This window comes from Epinephelus fuscoguttatus, linkage group LG19 (assembly GCF_011397635.1).
Source record: "Epinephelus fuscoguttatus linkage group LG19, E.fuscoguttatus.final_Chr_v1".
In the NCBI taxonomy this organism is placed as follows: Eukaryota; Metazoa; Chordata; class Actinopteri; order Perciformes; family Serranidae; genus Epinephelus; species Epinephelus fuscoguttatus.
The window spans coordinates 37770367-37787447 of NC_064770.1; the positions used below are offsets into that span (position 1 = coordinate 37770367).

General features: G+C 42.9%; 1 protein-coding gene across 2 annotated transcripts; it reads left to right on the forward strand.

Moving 5' to 3' along the window:
- The first annotated feature begins 3067 nt into the window (after positions 1 to 3067).
- On the forward strand, positions 3068 to 16448 carry LOC125879129 (uncharacterized). Of its 2 annotated transcripts, XM_049560781.1 has the most exons (7): positions 3068 to 3288; positions 3695 to 3775; positions 6316 to 6386; positions 8747 to 8888; positions 12135 to 12159; positions 14451 to 14531; positions 15166 to 16448. In XM_049560781.1, exons 6-7 carry the CDS (start codon positions 14486 to 14488, stop codon positions 16029 to 16031), a joined length of 912 nt encoding a protein of 303 aa, XP_049416738.1. In that variant the 5' UTR covers positions 3068 to 3288; positions 3695 to 3775; positions 6316 to 6386; positions 8747 to 8888; positions 12135 to 12159; positions 14451 to 14485; the 3' UTR covers positions 16032 to 16448. The 2 variants fall into 2 exon arrangements, with proteins under 2 accessions (XP_049416738.1, XP_049416737.1); XM_049560780.1 differs by lacking the exon at positions 6316 to 6386.
- Positions 16449 to 17081: the final 633 nt, after the last annotated feature.

Consider the following 17081-nt stretch of genomic DNA (forward strand, 5'->3'; position numbering starts at 1 on the left):
ACTTGTGTGCACCTGAACTGATTTTAGTTTATTTTATTATGTATTTATTTATTTTTTGTGTTTATTGTTGTTGTGTATTTTTTTGTCTGTGTAGAAATAGTTTGCTAGTTGTGCACTTTAACCAAAGCGGCTCTCGTAGTCACTTTGTCCCTATGTTTTCTGTCTTGTGTGTGAAGCACTTTGTGACCTTTGTCTGCGAAAAACGCTTTTATTTACAAGTTCTCATCCCAAATCGTCACATATCCCGGCTTTGTCAACGGCCTTCCGCCCCGCCCCCTATCCAATCAGAAACCTTCCCTGCCCCAAACCTTGCACACATCCGAATACAGGCGATTAAACTGATCTCCCGTGTAAACCCTCATTCGGAATGAATATTTCTCATGTAAACTACCTGGAAAAACTTCAATTCCGAATGATTTCATTCAGATTTATTTCATTCTGAATAAAAAGCCATCACGTAACCGCACCCAGTGTCTCTACCTGATGTCGTCCGTCTACGTATCGTACTGCCAGGACAGGTGCCATCCAGATGACCGGCAGTGTATCATAACATGGCGAAAGGGTCCGTTCGGCCACATTACAAATTGACGTACCATGCTGATGCATCATAGCGCCGCCAGATGTGGCTCTTGGTGTCGGTGTGTGAAATGAAATCACCAACAAAGTGGCGATATCTGACGACTTCAGAATGAGAGCAGGCTGCATCCATCACAGAAACAGAAAACTGGCATTACAACATTTTATACTACTTCACTTTATGAGTCCAAACATCCCCGTTTGGTATATTTTGGTGACTGCTCTCCCATGTTTTCTTAAAATTTACATATTTATACAGTGGTGGAAGAAAGTTTTCGGACACCCTTAAAATTTTACACAATCTCAAATATTATCATGAAATATTTGTGGAAAAATCTTTTTTGTGTTTCAAAAGGTGTGGCTGCATTAGACAGATACAAACAAATACAAATTATATTTTTTTGTTTATTGTTTACAAGAAAAACTAACAAAACTAAATTCTTGACAGTTTCAATATGTCAGTTCTCAACATTGTCGGTATCAAAGTCAACAAATAACAGAGAATGTGTTCAAAACTGAACAAAAAATAAATAAACCATCACATTATCAAATTAATACTTAGTAGTCCTGCCATTGGCACGTAGTAGAGCTCTAATCCTGGCTGGCATGTTCCCCACGAGCCTTTCACACTGTTGAGGGGTAATCTTGTCCCATTCTTCTTGAATTACTGCTTTTAATTCTTCTAAATTCTTTGGTTTATGCTTTGAAACAGACCTTCTGATAATCCACCACAGATTTTCAATGGGGCTCATGTCCGGGGATTGAGCTGGCCACTCTAAGACCTGGATACTGTGCTCCTGCAGCCAAGTTCTACTGGCCTTGGATGTGTGGCAAGGGGCATTATCTTGTTGAAACATCCAGTTTTTACCTCGACGGAACAGTGCACACGCAGAAGGAGCATGTGGGTTTGGAGAATGGTACAATACTTGGTAGAGTTCAATGTGCCATCACAGACAGTGAGATGACCAACACCAGCAGCACTCATGCATCCCCAAACCATGATACTGCCTCCACCATGCTTGACAGTAGGTACTGTACATGCTGGAGATAATGCTTCGCCTGGCCTTCTGCGTACCCTCACATTAGTAGGAGGAAGATAAAGCTGGAAACTGGACTCATCTGACCACAAAATCTTCTTCCAGTTCCTGGCTGTCCAGTTCTTGTGTGCCTGGGCCCAACGACGCCGGGCTAACCTCTGTCTCTCATTGATCAGGGGCTTCTTGATAGCCTTGTAGGACCTTAAGTCATGATCTAAAAGTCGGCCACGTACAGTGTGGGTGGAACACTGGACACCAGTTTGGTTTGACCACTGCTGCTGAAGCTCCTGTGATGTCATTCGGCGGTTTTGCCTGCACATGCGGATCAGGATGCGGTCATTTCTTGCTGAAGAAACCCTTGGACGCCCAGATCTTGGTTTGTCTTCCAAGCTGTTGGTTCGTCTGTATTTCTGCAGAGTGTATCCAACTGCTGAAGGACTGCATCTGCACTTCCTGGCTATCTGGCGGCAGCTGTACCCTTCCTGGCTGAGAATCTTTATCTTCAGGCGTGTTTCCTGCGTTAGGTTCCTTGTTTTAGCCATTTTTGTGTCTTAAGAACTTTCAAATGTGCTGGCTTTATGTAGACACGAAGCTTGGCAACAAAAATTGTGTCTTTTAATAAAAAGAACGACCTTCATCACTGGTACCAAAATGACCCAATACTCAAAATTTCTTATGTATTTTTATGGAACCAATCAATTTTAAGTTTTTAATGGCTTTTTTAGGATTTATTTAGTATTTTGGCTGTGACTGTACTAAAAGAAATTGCACTTGAAGACCTAAGAGTGATTCTTAATGCAATATTTCACAAATGCATAGGGTGTCCGAAAACTTTTTTCCACCACTGTATATGTTAATATTTCTTCCAAGGTCCAACATGGACGAGGCAGAGAAGCACCAGCAAAGGCTGCGAGCCACCGTGGTGAGAGTGTCTTTCTCTCTGTCTTTACTTTTGCCCTTTCACTGTCCACTTCAGTCTGCCTTAAATCAACTTGAACTCTCACCTCGTGTCAAAATAATCTCACCACACCAACATCGTTTCACGTCACTTTGGTGGAACGGTCTCACTTGATCTGCAGCGCCTGAAGTGAGCGAGCAAAGAACATTCCCCAGTTAACTTTTCTGGCCAATAACCACTGATCTGTGAAATGAAAGGTTTGAGGGCCGGAGCGCAGCCTGCTTGACCTCTCGAATATAAAATCAGTCCGAACACAAGTGACCCACTTCAGCAGAGCCAGCGAGGGCCTGGAGTGGGCCTCGGCATGTTTATGGCTTACATTAACGCTGCAGATACAGTGTCAGCATGCATACAATGTGCTGTGTCACTGAACTATTTCTCTCGGCATCCCTGCGCTCTGCCAGCTGGATCTCCACGCTTTAATCTGTCGGTCACATATCCTAAAAATATCCCCCCCTCTCTCTGTGTCTCTCAGTGCTCTGCGTTCACACAGAAGACGCCCTTGTCTTCAGGGACCATGACTGCAAAGGGGTGTTACTGAGGAATTATATTAAAAAGCGGGTGTAACCCACCACCAGAAGAACAGTGTTCTTGGATCAAGTTCTGTCTGTTGTTAGAAGGAGAAAAACAGCAGATGTTTTAGTTCACCTCTTTGGAATATTAAGTTTTCTCTGCTGTTGAGAGATAACTTGCAGGAAGACTCCTTTTAAGTGAGGGGTGAGTAGTGATAACGTTCCTAGAGAACTGAATAAATTGTCTTTTTTGTGTCTTTTAGGTTGCAGACATGACTTCCAAGTTATGTAAATCTAACGGCAGAGTAGACAGTCTGTCACTTTCAATAGTTTTTTCATGTTCTGTGATAGCTGTGGCAGGAAAGTGAGGGGAGTTGGTCTGCAGGCACGGCACTGTGGAGGTCCTGAAGTAGACACAGTGGATTTTACCCTCCTGTCTTATCAGCTGTGGCGTATGATTTTCTTTGGTTTCCCTCCGCTTTAACTGCCTACTTATCACCTCTCTCTTTGATGACACACCTCAACAACGAAGACAGGAAACTCGCTCCACGAGTCTTTGCTTTTTTCCTCACGTTCCCTCTTCAAGGATTTAACTTTTTCCTCTGTCACAGGAGAGGCATCGGCAGCAGGAAGAAGAGAAGAGGCTGACGGGGGAGACAGACGAGCGGTGGTTGAAGGCGGCCCAGAAGAAGGTGATTTAAGTGACTTTAATGTTTTAAGTTTTTCAGTGAAGCAAAGTCTTTCCATTTGGTGCTCCAAACTATTTAAAGAAAAGTTTGACATTTTGGGAATCACACTTATTCTGTCTGTTACCAAGAGTTAGATGAGAGGATTGATGTCATGTCTATACAATAATTCAGCTCCTCCAGGATGTGTGGGTTTAACCAATGCTCGTGATTTCTTCTCCAATCACAGCAACTTTTCTGTATATTTGAGCAATCATTGTAGTTTCCCATGTGTCATCAAACTCACTTCTTTGTGTCTGGTTGTGAAGATCGCAAACACGTGTGGCATGAACGTCTTATAATTATCAACAAATAATACATACACTTCTAGTGCATAACACACCTGGAGAACGACTGAAACACCTGAACAGACAAGACAAATCACAGGAACAGAAGCTGTTCCATCCACATCTATTACGCATGCTAAAAGAATCAAGGCGAGTTAGATTAAATGTGCATGGTTAGTGGTAACGTTAGTGTGATTTAAATCACAAAGTAATACAGGAGTGCTTCCCTGTTTGTTTGACAAATTGTGTGTGAGTGTGTTAAAGAAAATAGTTTAGAAATAAAAAGTCTCAAACGCGGTGTGAAACAAGTTGCCTTTGGTTTTTAATGAATTATACCAACGACAGCAACAAAAAAAGTGACTTCTTTTGCGATTTTCACTTTTTCAGTGGCACAATTTCTTTACAAAATAATGCCTGAAAACACTGCAACGTTCATCGCAATATTTTTAGAAAAGCTGCCGTGAAATGAGAAATTTTAGGCCCCAAACAAACCCACAAAATCCTGGAGGGACTGAATAAAAACGAAGCTACAGCTAACATTTGGTTAGCTTAGCTTAGCATAAAGGGTGAAACAGGGGAAACAGCTAGCCTAGCTTTGATACCAGATTTCACCTCCCAACACCTGCTACATTGGTATCAACTCTCTCATCTAACTCTCTGCCACAAATCCAGTGTCTAAATATTCCTTTAACACAGACGTCTCTTTTCTTATAAATGCTGTGAAAACTGGACGCTGGGATCCGCCCATTCAGTTTCATTGTTTTCCTCCTTCCCAGCTGCTTCATGTTAGAAACTGACCGCTGCTGTGTCCCACCCTCATGTCGTGTCATGTGTTGTGACTTCTGCCAAGCTGAGCTGCTTGAAAGCCGACGCCCGGCTCTAGTGTTTAGGGCGGGGTCACTTGGACTTCATTATGACTCTGATTTACTCATATAAGCAAGTTGTTTTTTAGTTTCATGAGTGTGATGTGCAGAGAGCTCACTGATTCCCTGCACCACACACAGGGATCCCTTGTTGTTATATTGACCTGACCTACATGTGGAAATACATTGAATTAAAACTCTGTTCCAGCGTTGAAAATACGAATGTGATGTCAGTAACTGAGAGAAACTGCAAGAAGGGAAGTGATGCTAGAAAAGCAGAAAAGGACATCTTTCTGACATGCGTTAAGGATTCTTTGCACTGAGCTGTTGTGCATCACACTCACTGTTCCCTGCAGGACATGCTCTTTTGAAATAAAAACATAACAACCTTTGTTGTCTATACGCCAGCGCTGCATCGCGCACGCTGTAACAGCCTCCCACACAAACAGCGAGCAACACATTTGTGCTTTCTCCAACCACCCGTTGCCTCGGGGTGAGCACATCGCTCGCGGCAGGGACAGACCATCCCCCTGCTGCAGATGAATGACTTTAGCCTGAAGATACGACAACGCCTTTTTCATCTCTGTGGCAGAATTTGTCACTTTCTGCTACTTAGGCCCAGAGTAGATGATGGTGTTCACAGCAGCCCCACTGCAGCTATTTGCTTCCCTGGTCCCACCCACTGAGACTGAGCCCATACATACATACATGCACACGGATCTGTGCAGAGTTGGATCAATCAAGAGTTTAAAGCTTCAAGTGTTTTTAAAAAAGGCATTGTCAGGTTTCAGTTTGTCACTGCGGCTCAAGCCACAGCCAGGCGTGAGTGACAGATTGTATCTTAGCTCCGTGAGCAGCGTGACTGGCGCCGAGGGGCCTGTGGCACAGAGCTGTGACACCTTTTCACTGTCACTCTCAGACAACAGCAGTCTGCTGGCCTTACTCATCCTCGCAAAGATCCAAAATGGCAGCACCACAGGCCTCGCTCGGTCTGTGAAGGAGCCAAAATGGCAGAGGAGTGCTGCCAGGTGGCTCGCTGGTTGTCCTGATCCCCTGAACGATCGCTGCTGCTCTGTGTAAACACGGGCAGAAGGCTTGGTGTGCAAAGTGTTTGTTTTGGTCATGTCTCTTGTTTTCTGTTAACACAACTGACACTGACGACTGACTGTCCAATGACAGCTTAGCATCCATCACTGGGCACAGCAGGTCGGTGAAGCTTTGGGTTTCTGGTCTCAATACTCTGAATCCAAAACATTTGGATGTTTTTTAACCTTTCCAAAACCAGACACAGAGAGTGTTTCATTTGCTTTGGTTAGTCCTGATCCTGAAAGCTTGTTTTTTTGTTGTTGTTGTGCAGAGCAGCTCCGCCCCTTCATGCAGCTGCAGTGCCAAATGAAAGACAGTGAGGGAGTGGTGACAGTCAGAGAGGTAACTCCAGTGGAGAGAGGCAAAGGAGGAAATGCATCTTTTAATTTTGTCATGTATTGTGAATTTTCACAACGAATAAAACACATCAGACTCAGTGTGCAAGGTTTTGATTTTTTCTGAAGATAAATTTAAAAAACGCATCTGAAATAAACAGACTCAGCGTTAGGATACTATTCGTACTGAGTACGATGTAAAAATGATTATGTAGTGAGTAGGGATGGGTCACGATTTTCGAATTTTCGAATGGTCGTTTTATTTTGAAAAATCGATTTTTTAATGCGACTATTACTATTCGCCGTCTTATTTCCCCCCCCTTTATTTGACATGCAATTCAGCTCCTAACCGCACGAGGGCAGTATAGGATTGCTACAGCGGTGTGAGATGGGCTACCAGCTAGTTTGATGCTCTTCTACAAACAGGAGAAACATGCAGAGACTACTACAGTCATCAAAAAGTTCCGTGTGGAACGACGTCGACAAAATAAACGAAAATGAGGTGCAGTGCAAACTCTGTGAGGCAAAGTTTGCGTATCACAAGTCTACAACAAGTATGCACAGTCATTTGAGAGTGAGGCACGCAGGAGGCGGCGAGGGACCGTACGGCCGGGCTCAGCGGCGTGACACGTCTGCAGCGCGAGTCCCGTAGCAGCTCACCCCCCTGTTAATCAATTACAGCAGCTCCACCGACAACAGGAGCGGCGTGACAACCCCCGTCTGTCGCGCGACAACTCTCTATTTTACGCGCCTCTTCTATTTTTATCGTGCTACGCTCCCCTACGCGACCCTCCAGCAGATAAAAACTACATGAAATAGTGTGCTAAACGAGCACATGATGAATGGATCTCTGTGTGCTGCCCATCCCTAGTAGTGAGTTCTGACTGAAATATGTGGATGTATTATACTTTCAGTGGAACTCAGGAAGCATTCTGGAGTGGTGCCGCCATCTTGGAAGGATAGGTATTTATACAGCAGTTGCCGGTCTAACCATCTGTCACCTGTCAGTCGCTCATCATCAGAAATGTATAAATACACATGAGAGACAAATGCCCATGTAAATAAAAACTCTACAGAGGCAAAGGAGTGAACAATTACAAAACTGAAGTTAGCTTAACATATCGATCCTTGTCGATCTTGACAGCTTGCAACTCATTAATGTCAGGGTCACTGGTGATCTAAACCCAAATCTTCAGGACAGGAGACATTAACAACATCAGCAACCAAGATTCCACATTTCCTTGATGTTAGCATGTAGCTACATGTAGCAGTGTATGTAATGTAAACACCTGCAGTAGTGTACCTGGAGCAGATGACCATATAAAGACATCCAGTCTGGAGCCTGACAGGGGTTACTTAAATATTTTATACCTCATTATTTGGAACTCTGGCCACGTTTGGTAGGAACATCACACGCTGTAAAACTATGTCAGAAAGTTGTCAAATACCGGTGCTTGGGCAGTTACTTCCAGCGACAGACACCAATGAAAAAAGGTGTCCTTTTATGTCAGCATGATACGCAGCTGGTCGCCGTTATTGTGTAATGGCACCCAGCGATGTCAGGATATAACGCGGTGGGACAACAGCGTAGGATTAGGGGTGAAAGTCCAACAACCACCGACTTTCACCCAGGAGGCCGGTGTGCACTTCCTGTATGATTGTAAAGTCAAACCTTGTTCTTTTTATGCGACCCAACCACGTGCATGTTTTGGTCGAATGTAACCATGTGTGTTTGATGCTGAAGGAAAAAAAAATGTCTGTTGCGTTGTTGTACCGACATAGTGCTTTTATTTTGAAAGAGACTGTATGGAAACTGTACATTTCCTGTGAAAACGGAGGTGTATTTTCAAAACAGACAATGACACGGAGTCCCAGAACGTCAACAACCAACACACCCAGGGTACCTTGCATGTCACATGTTGATGTGGACAGTCCATGACCAAACGTCGATATGTGATGAGGATAGAGTGAGACTGTGTCACAATTTTACACCCTTGAAGTGTTTGAGACACTCTTGATGGAGGGGCACTGTAACACTTGTGGTTTTAAGTCTGCTTAGTCTGCACTCTGCTACCACACAGATAACAGATATGCAGCGTTCACACACCCATTTCTAAAGATATAATTTGCCATGAAGTGGGGAATACAGTATTTTCGCCACAGACACACTTCTATATCGACCATGACCAGATCAGATAAGGAGGCAGCCATGTGACAGTTGATGTGATGAATTAGAGCCAAGGACGTAAACACACAACTCACAGTGTCTCTTTTTTCTTGGTCCACTGTTCTGAATTATTTATTTCATGAGCTCTAATGTGCATCTTTTGTGTTAACAAATATCATGTCTGCACCAATGTGTGTCAGGGAACAAACCAAAAGTCAAAAGACGCCTGAGGACGAGGACGAGGAGGCAGCTGATGCCAGAGAAGAGGAATAAGCCTCCCAAGAAGAAAACAAAAAATCCGTCAACGGCGCAGACAGAGGCAGAACACACAGCGACGATCAGGTGAGACAGGCAGACGGATGTTTATAGAGCACCATAAATTCACACACCCACAAAACAGCCTTGAATATAAAGCGAGTTGTGTCATATTCTTTACGAGAATATCCAGGTTTTCTTGCAATGTGAGGTCTGAAAATTTGGAGACGTACAGTAAATAGCCCCAAAATATTTTCTGATTTGAGCTGCAGTGAAGGCAGTGAGTAAGTAAACACAGCACCATGTTCCCCTTCAGCTAACGCTCTCCTCAAAGGCTGGACTTTTTAAACTCAAAACTACTGCGTTGGAGAATATGAAATAGGGGGCAAAATAATCTCTGAGGTCGAAAGATGCAAATCGTGTTCTGTTGGCCTGTTGCCACATCCCAAGCAGTCGAGTGTTAAATAAATAAACATTACAGCAAACAGAAAATAATCTACGAGCCCGTACAGCTGGGATGTGAGTGCTTCGAATTATGTTTCATGAATAAAAAATAGAGAACAGTGCTACCACATAATGATTTATCGCTGCATGAGTAAATCTAAACTGGATTTTAGCCTGAATTTGGTGAATAATGAAACAAATGTCCTCCTTGTTGTCATAAACTTTTTATGAATATTACACTGCTGTAAATGCGTGTGTTTTGCATCTTGAATGTTATATATTTTTATATCATTTAATACATTAACATCAGCCTAAATTTTTCTTTCATTGCAGCAAATGCATCACAGTATGTGAACTTTAAAGGGATAGTTTGGATCTTTTGAGGTGGAGTTATGTGAGGTACTTATCCACAGTCAGTGCTTACCTGCAGTAGATGGCGGTTGACACGTCCACAGTTTAGAGAAGCAGGCAGATGTACCACCACAGAAGCTGAGCAATGTCCTGCTGTGGACAGGGGCAGCTGCAAAACGAATTTTAGTGACCAAAAAAAAAGCCAATATTAGTTTAAGGCTTTGGACTGCGACCAAAATTTACATGGTCACATTCATGCAAGTGCATGACTCAGACTGAAGTCTCCTGGGTGACAAACAAAGCAACAGCTGACTTATAGAAACGGTCTAATGAGGGTTTAATGTGCTTTGGCAAGCCCGTGTTCTATAAGTCTGATGTATGAAACGTCTGTATCGTCACTAGGGTTGCAACTGGGTTAGATTTTCACTGTACAATAGCCGTCTCAGAAAATATCACTGTATCACGGTGTCACAGAATTTAACATTACTTTGGGGGCTTTTTGGGCTTTATTTGATGGGACAGTAACATGAAAGAGGGCAGAGAGAGGGGATGGCATGCAGCAAAGGGCTGTGGATTGAAATTGAACCTGCAACCACTCCGGCAAGAAAACAGCCTTTGTGCATGGGGCGCCAGCTCTACAAGGCAAGCCGCTCGGCACCCTGGTACCACAGAATTATTACTATTATCAGTCAGAATGACCCTTAAAGGGATAGTGCACCCAAAACTGAAAATTCAGCCATTATCTACTCACCCATATGGCGAGGGAGGCTCAGGTGAAGTTTTAGAGTCCTCACATCACTTGCAGAGATCCAAGGGGAGAGGAGGTAGCAACACAACTCCACCTAATGGAGGCTGACGGCGCCCCAGATTCAAACGTCCAAAAACACATCATTGAAACCACAAAATATCTCCATACTGCTCGTCCGTAGTGATCCAAGTGTCCTGAAGCCCCGACATAAAAAGTTGTTTGGAAAACCGTCATTTGAAATCTGTTTTTAGCCTCATTGTAGCCATGTTTTTTGTGTCGGGGCTTCAGGACACTTGGATGGGTGAGTAGAAAATGGCTGACTTTTCATTTTTGGGTGCACTATCCCTTTAAAGAAAAGGAAACGGTGGAGCTTTTTTTTGGTGAACAAACATTTTATTACTACACTTAAAACTTGAAACCAATGGAAGTTTGTGTAAAAAGTCTCCTTTTTGAAAATAACTAAAATACAGGTGAGGCTCTCCGTCCAGCTGCATTTTTTTTTTCAATATCATAGACAAACAAATGCTTATAATATGATACCCATAAATTTTTATATCGCAGTATACCTTGAAACCGGTATACCATTGCAACCCTAATCATCACTGCACCACATTTTTTGTAAACTATGATCATCTAGCCAAATATTTCGACTCGAAATTCACAGTATCCGGAAATTTTAAGGTGTGGGCGAAGTTGAGTAAATTCATGATAACCCTCTTTTCTGAAGTTTAATTACAGGGTCATTATTTGTTTTATATGCATTTTCCAAATTTCAGCACAGTAGGACATGTATGGTATTACAAGTCAACAATACAATATATACAAACATTTCTTATTCAACAACTCCCTTGTCTTATAAGAGCAGCAATAGATTTAGCTAGTTTCTGTTTAATATGCTCCATGTGTGGCCTCCAACATAGTGTCTGATCTATAATCACACCCAAAAAAATTGTTTCATATACTCTTTCAATGTCAACACCATTTAAGTTCAATACATTTAAATTTAAATGTAATAAACCAGATTTTATATGTAGTATTACTATTTTTAAAGTAAAAATGTTGACTGCCGTAAACTGTTTGTTCACTGTGACCTGAAAAGTCAGTTTGATATTGAGTGTTTTGCGTTGGTCGAAGGTACTTGGCTAAAATATATGTGTATTTCAAAGGGGTACATTATTGAAAAACATTTAAGAACCACTATTTTACCGATTCACCAAACATAATAACACAGGCTAATTGATGGAGGCAGCAATAGACCAGCCAATCCTGTGTGGTTTTGAAAAGGGCACAGATTCCAGAAAGGTCTGTCTGACAGTATGGTAAAGTGGTGAAAATATTCTAAACATAGTGTACACTTAAACTTATATTGATTTATTTAGGTGGCTAAAATACGTCCACAGCAGCACATTGCTCAGCTTCCATGGTGGTACCCCCGCCCACCTCTCCAAACTGGAGGCATGCCGACCATCTACTGTAGGTAACACACTGACTATGGATAAGTACCTCATACAAGCCCTCCACCAAATGTATTGCTCAACTGTACCGCCCACATTTAGCTCAGTGTAACACAAGCGACCATCAGCAGGACTCAAACGGCTGTTGGGCCATGATGGGACTCCGCTTGCTTCAACACTCTTCTGATGATGACTGTGAAATATTCATGGCAGGGCACAAGCTGGGGAGGGCTCCAGAGAGGACGGGAGGCATGTGTTTAAAGTTGCAGACTCAGTGTCTGTTTTAAGTGTCCGACCATGGAGAGCACTTAAATTGTCTCCTTTCTTTGCCCGCAGGCTGGCACTGACGAGGACGCACAAGGTAAGGACTCAGCTGGGCTGTAATCATCATTAGCTTACCATCAGCTTCTATCTCTTCTTTGTCACTCTCATGACAGCGCCTGCCCAGAGTCTATTCTCTGCTGATGGATGATAATTTACCATAACTAAGTCTTTGCGTGAAGAATAGTAATTTAAATCAGGATGACAGAATGGAGCCGCAGCTGAGAAACAGCTCTACTTTTCACTGTGACGACATCACTTACATTCTGCCTGCATGTGACTCACTCTGCTGTGCAAGGGCACAAGTTTATCCCCACCCAGTTCAGCCCATTTCCACATGTGCACAGAGAAACTGGGAGTGAACAGGGTGTGAGAGTTTAACAACACAGCTGACTCTGACATACGGCAGAAAGCATTCACTGATTCAGTCACTGATATTTCAGTAAACAATGACTGTCTTTTCCTAAACGTCATTCAATGTCAGAATTAAGTCTATCCAAACTGTCAGGGCTTTGTTTTACTCTTTTGTTCCTTTTCTAATTTTGTCTCTGATCTATGTGCCTATTGTAGGATTTAGGGGGTTATATTGGCATAAATGAAATATAATATTAATTAAAACGGGCCGTCGCACCTCTGCACTCTGTGGGACAGATGTAAAGCTCTGGCAGCTCTGCACTAAAATGTACAGCTTCTTCTCCGTATATATCAGACTGATATTTACGGAGGAAGGGAAAGATATCTGTCGGCTGTGATTGATTGGACCTCGTCACATGACAAAAGATCTTTAAAGTGAGTTACACTTGGCGTTAACTAGCTCAAAACTTCATCACTGGGCGCTGCAGAGGCTCCTTCGATGGTGAAACATGTGACAGTGATTTATCATGATGATGCAGCTAATTCAGTTTGTTAACTTTGTTCAAAAACACTAAATCAGCTACGTTTTGCTTCTCTAATCTGGAATCTGATCTTTCACCCAACTTATATGATATATGTTTTATTTATTAATCCTTTCCTGTGTGGATAGGAAGTTCAAAGGCAAAAAAATGGCACCTTCATTGTTGAAATGCACAACGTCAAAAGTCCTGCAAACATTAAAACATCTTTTTCTTCTTTGCACCATAAAGTGATTCAGAACATCTGTCTTTTCACCTTTTAAGAAGAACCACTGTACATTTTTATTCTACTTTAAACATAGAAGAAAGGAAAGCAGGCTCACCAGCTCCATCATGGAAAGTGTCATCAGATGGCAGCTCTTGAACACTGACAGACTGCTCTGCTTTTAGGGCTGCTACACCTGCATGAACAAGACAAAAGGGAAAAGTATTATTCAAAAGGCGAACTGCACCAAGTATTTAACTCAGGTAATGTGCATAACTTTGGCACGAAACTGGCTCTTTTCTATCCACATGAGCGTCACTGCAACACCAGTCCCGTTGACGGAGATTTGCACTACTGGCAACATGCAGTTACGATGAAATCAACAGGATCTTCAGAGAGTTAAGTCTCTGCACCTCGTCGGTCAGGAGCTGAAGCTGTTCTTACTCTCTCTGCCATTGATCTGCCCCCTGTGTTCTTGTATTTGGTCACATGGATAATTCATTTACGAAAGGGCAAATTGCCCTCAGCTGCAAAACTTCATGAGCGTGTTTATGCTGAAATAACATTACAGCAATATCTTAGGGGACCTTGAGACGGGGCAGGTAGAGGCTGCAAGTGATGGCAAATTCATGGTGCTATCAGCGGCCACAGTTTTGTTCATCCCACATTTGTGCTCTGTACATAAGTTGAGAACACTAATGTACTGTAGGGGGCGGTGTCCCTGAACACAACTAGAATTCCTTCTGTCTGGTGATCACAATTTTCACCAAATAATTAGCAAGTTAGAACTAATACTGAGGCATAAACTAGGGATGCCCGATATTGGATTTTTTGCCGATATCCGATATGCCGATATATAAGGACTTATTTGACTGGCAACCGATGCTGCTATCGACTTTTTTCCCCACCTAATTTAAGTGATCATCAAGTCTCTTCTGTAGTTGAATTAACATCATATTATACATGCATACTCTTATCGTGACGGCCCAGCAGCAGATGGACACATAAACTACAATACTTTTCAACGCATGTAATATTCATTCATTGTGCAAAATAAGAAAAAGCACGTTGGCCGTTTCTGATAGTTCATTTTAAAGTCAATATTGGCCGATACTGATGACGTGCCGCTATTATTATGCATCCCTAGTATATGCTAATTTCTGAGCAAGAATATATTTTAACCTTTCTTCAACTTAAAAACACACAGTCCAACATATACATTTTCTTTTTCAGTGAATACAGCAGCTGCGGATCACGTCTCTGTACAAATGGCACAAAGGATGTTTCATGAAAGTGGGCAGGACGGCCGATCAGGTGAGGCACAGGAATGACTGACACTGTGGCTAACACCAAGGATACTGAGCTCATGTATTTTGTGTTTTTGGCTCAGAAATTGGTGGTTTTACGTCCCCTAAAGTTCAGATTAGCTCCTGTAACACTGTAAATTTTCAAAGGTCCTCAGAACTCTAACTGCAGCCCTTTGTGACGATGGGACTTAACAGTGCTGGAACAGAACCAAAATGTTTTACTGTGGAAAATATTAAATATACGACTCGATAAGCAGGAATTTAGGCTACAGAATAAGTTATTTGCATTAGAGTCTCTATTCTCCTCCTGCAACTGATGACCCCTTTATTTAATGTCGCTCTGCCCTCAGGCTACGACTTAACGATGGGACTGAGGTGATTATAGGTTATATTTAGCCCACTTTGTTATTTCTGTTCGTTAATTTTTTATGCCCGTTGGAGGGCTGTGTGGAGTAAAGAGCTGGCTGCGTTTGACTTACTGTCTCTATGTATTATGCTGGCTCATATTAGTTACACACAGCTCTGATCCTGACCTGGCATTAACCTTTGTACCTCTCACCTTTTAAACACACCTATGATACATTCATTGTCCTGGACTGCAATTATAATATTCTATCTCCATAATTTCTCCTGTGTTGCAGTCCTGGGGATGGTGGCTGTGCAGGTTGAGAGAGACCCTAAGACAGGTGCTTCCATCGTCAGGTCAGTGGCCCCTGTGTCTGAACCGGCCGGTGCTGCACCGATGGCTACCGCTGTCTTCGATGATGGCAGGAAGAGCATCCATGCTTTTGGTGGGTCAGGGAGTCAACCCTCGAGTGAAGAGCTCGGGCAGATCTTGAGCATCGTCGATGGGGTCGGGATGAAAGTGCTGCTGGATGAGGTCACAGTCACGCCGAATGAGCCGGAGATAAAGATAGAGAATGTAGATGCAGCCCCACAGGAAAAAGTCCTGTCTTTTTCCACCCATTATGACGTGTCAAAGGAGGACGATGCTCCGTTAGAGAGCTCTAAAAGCTACGACTCTGAGGCTGAGCTGGAGGAAGAGGACTGTGCTGTGAATTTGGGCAACGAGGAGGATCAAAAAGAGGACAGAGTGGAGGTCAGAGACATTGCAGGAGAAGTAGAGAACGTGGAGGATCTAAAGTTGGAGGAAGGCCCCGTCACACTTGTGTTCCTGGGATACGCTGACGCTGACCAAGCTCAGAGCCAGGAGGACCGTGACAGCAGCATGATCACTGTGGAGCGAGTGATGATCACTGAGGACGGAGAAGAACACGTCATAGGACCTGAAACGTCTGCTTCTGAGACGTCTGCCTCTGAAACGTCTGCTGCAACTCAGGCAGAGAAAGAGGCCAAAGTGTTTCAAGAAGTTCCCCTGGATGGCAACGGGGTTAAAGTCCAAGGAGAGGAAGGCGATAAGGGGCTGCATAATTCATCTCCACCCGCTGCAGCAGAGGGAGGAGGCACCACCAAGCGGAAGACCTGTCAGTGTTGCTCTGTCATGTAGGCAATGATTGAAGAAAGAGACTCCTTCATCGGCCTTAATCGTGTCAGTAGTGACTGATGTGAGAGAGTAGACCACCACCTGGTGCAGTCTTATAATGTGTTTTGGCTCTTAGCACCATCACTTCTCTGCCAAAGAGCAAGGCATTTATCTTGTTGTAGGTCTTTTACAACAGCTGTGGACTAACAGCTCTGAGGGACTATTAAAATCCACTTCCTCCCTCTGGTGGACAAAGCTGAGAATTTCAACATGCAGATTCTTCTCACCTCAAATGTCTCTGTGCCTTATCAGCCAAAAATATTCCATATGCTTCATATTGTTTGCTCAAAGAGTAGAAAAAGCCAAAGAGCAGCAGAAGTGTATTTCACAGCTTTGGGCATATTTTTTTCTAACAGTAATCATTAACAATTAACATATTCATGATTCATGTGTTTAGTGTTAATTTGAAAATGTAAAAAAAATGAGTGACCTTTGTAACACCCTTTTAAACTCTTCAAATGTGCTTTCTTACTACTCAGGGCTGCAGCTACCACTTAGTTTCAACTAATGATGTTTCTGAGAATGTGGCGGTTTCATTTAAGGAGTTTGTATTCTACAATTTCACATGCATTTTACATGTTATGTTTTTTAAGTCTGGTTCAGATGTACTTTAGTGTCAAAATTAGGGTGTCAGTTTCGGTTCATTTTGCTTCTGATAGCCCGACACCCATTAACTGATAACTAACCGGTTAATATTTAACGGCACAACAAAAAGAAAATGACATGAAATTAAAAGAGGCCTTTCTTTTTAGTAGGTGCTTCACTGACTCAGTTAGCGTTAGCGCTGCGTTTCAAAGCACTATTCAGTTAAAGGTGGTGAAATTTTAATAATTTTTGCTATAAATGTTTTGCCTTTTATTTTATTTGCCACTGGAGTTGATGACAGACAGCTGACTTGTTGCGTTAACATGGGGAAACACAGTGCCTACTGCCCACCCTCCAGTCTCCACTGGTTAGCTAACATTAGCCTCGGATGCTCTGCACTGTGTGCCACCCTGATTAAGAAGGAGCTAG

Coding starts and splice junctions, on each gene's coding strand:
- LOC125879129 (XM_049560781.1), top strand. CDS start 14,486: ATGGCACAAAGGATGTTTCATGAAAGTGGGCAGGACGGCCGATCAG. Junction 14,532..15,165: donor TGGGCAGGACGGCCGATCAG/GTGAGGCACAGG, acceptor CCTGTGTTGCAG/TCCTGGGGATGGTGGCTGTG.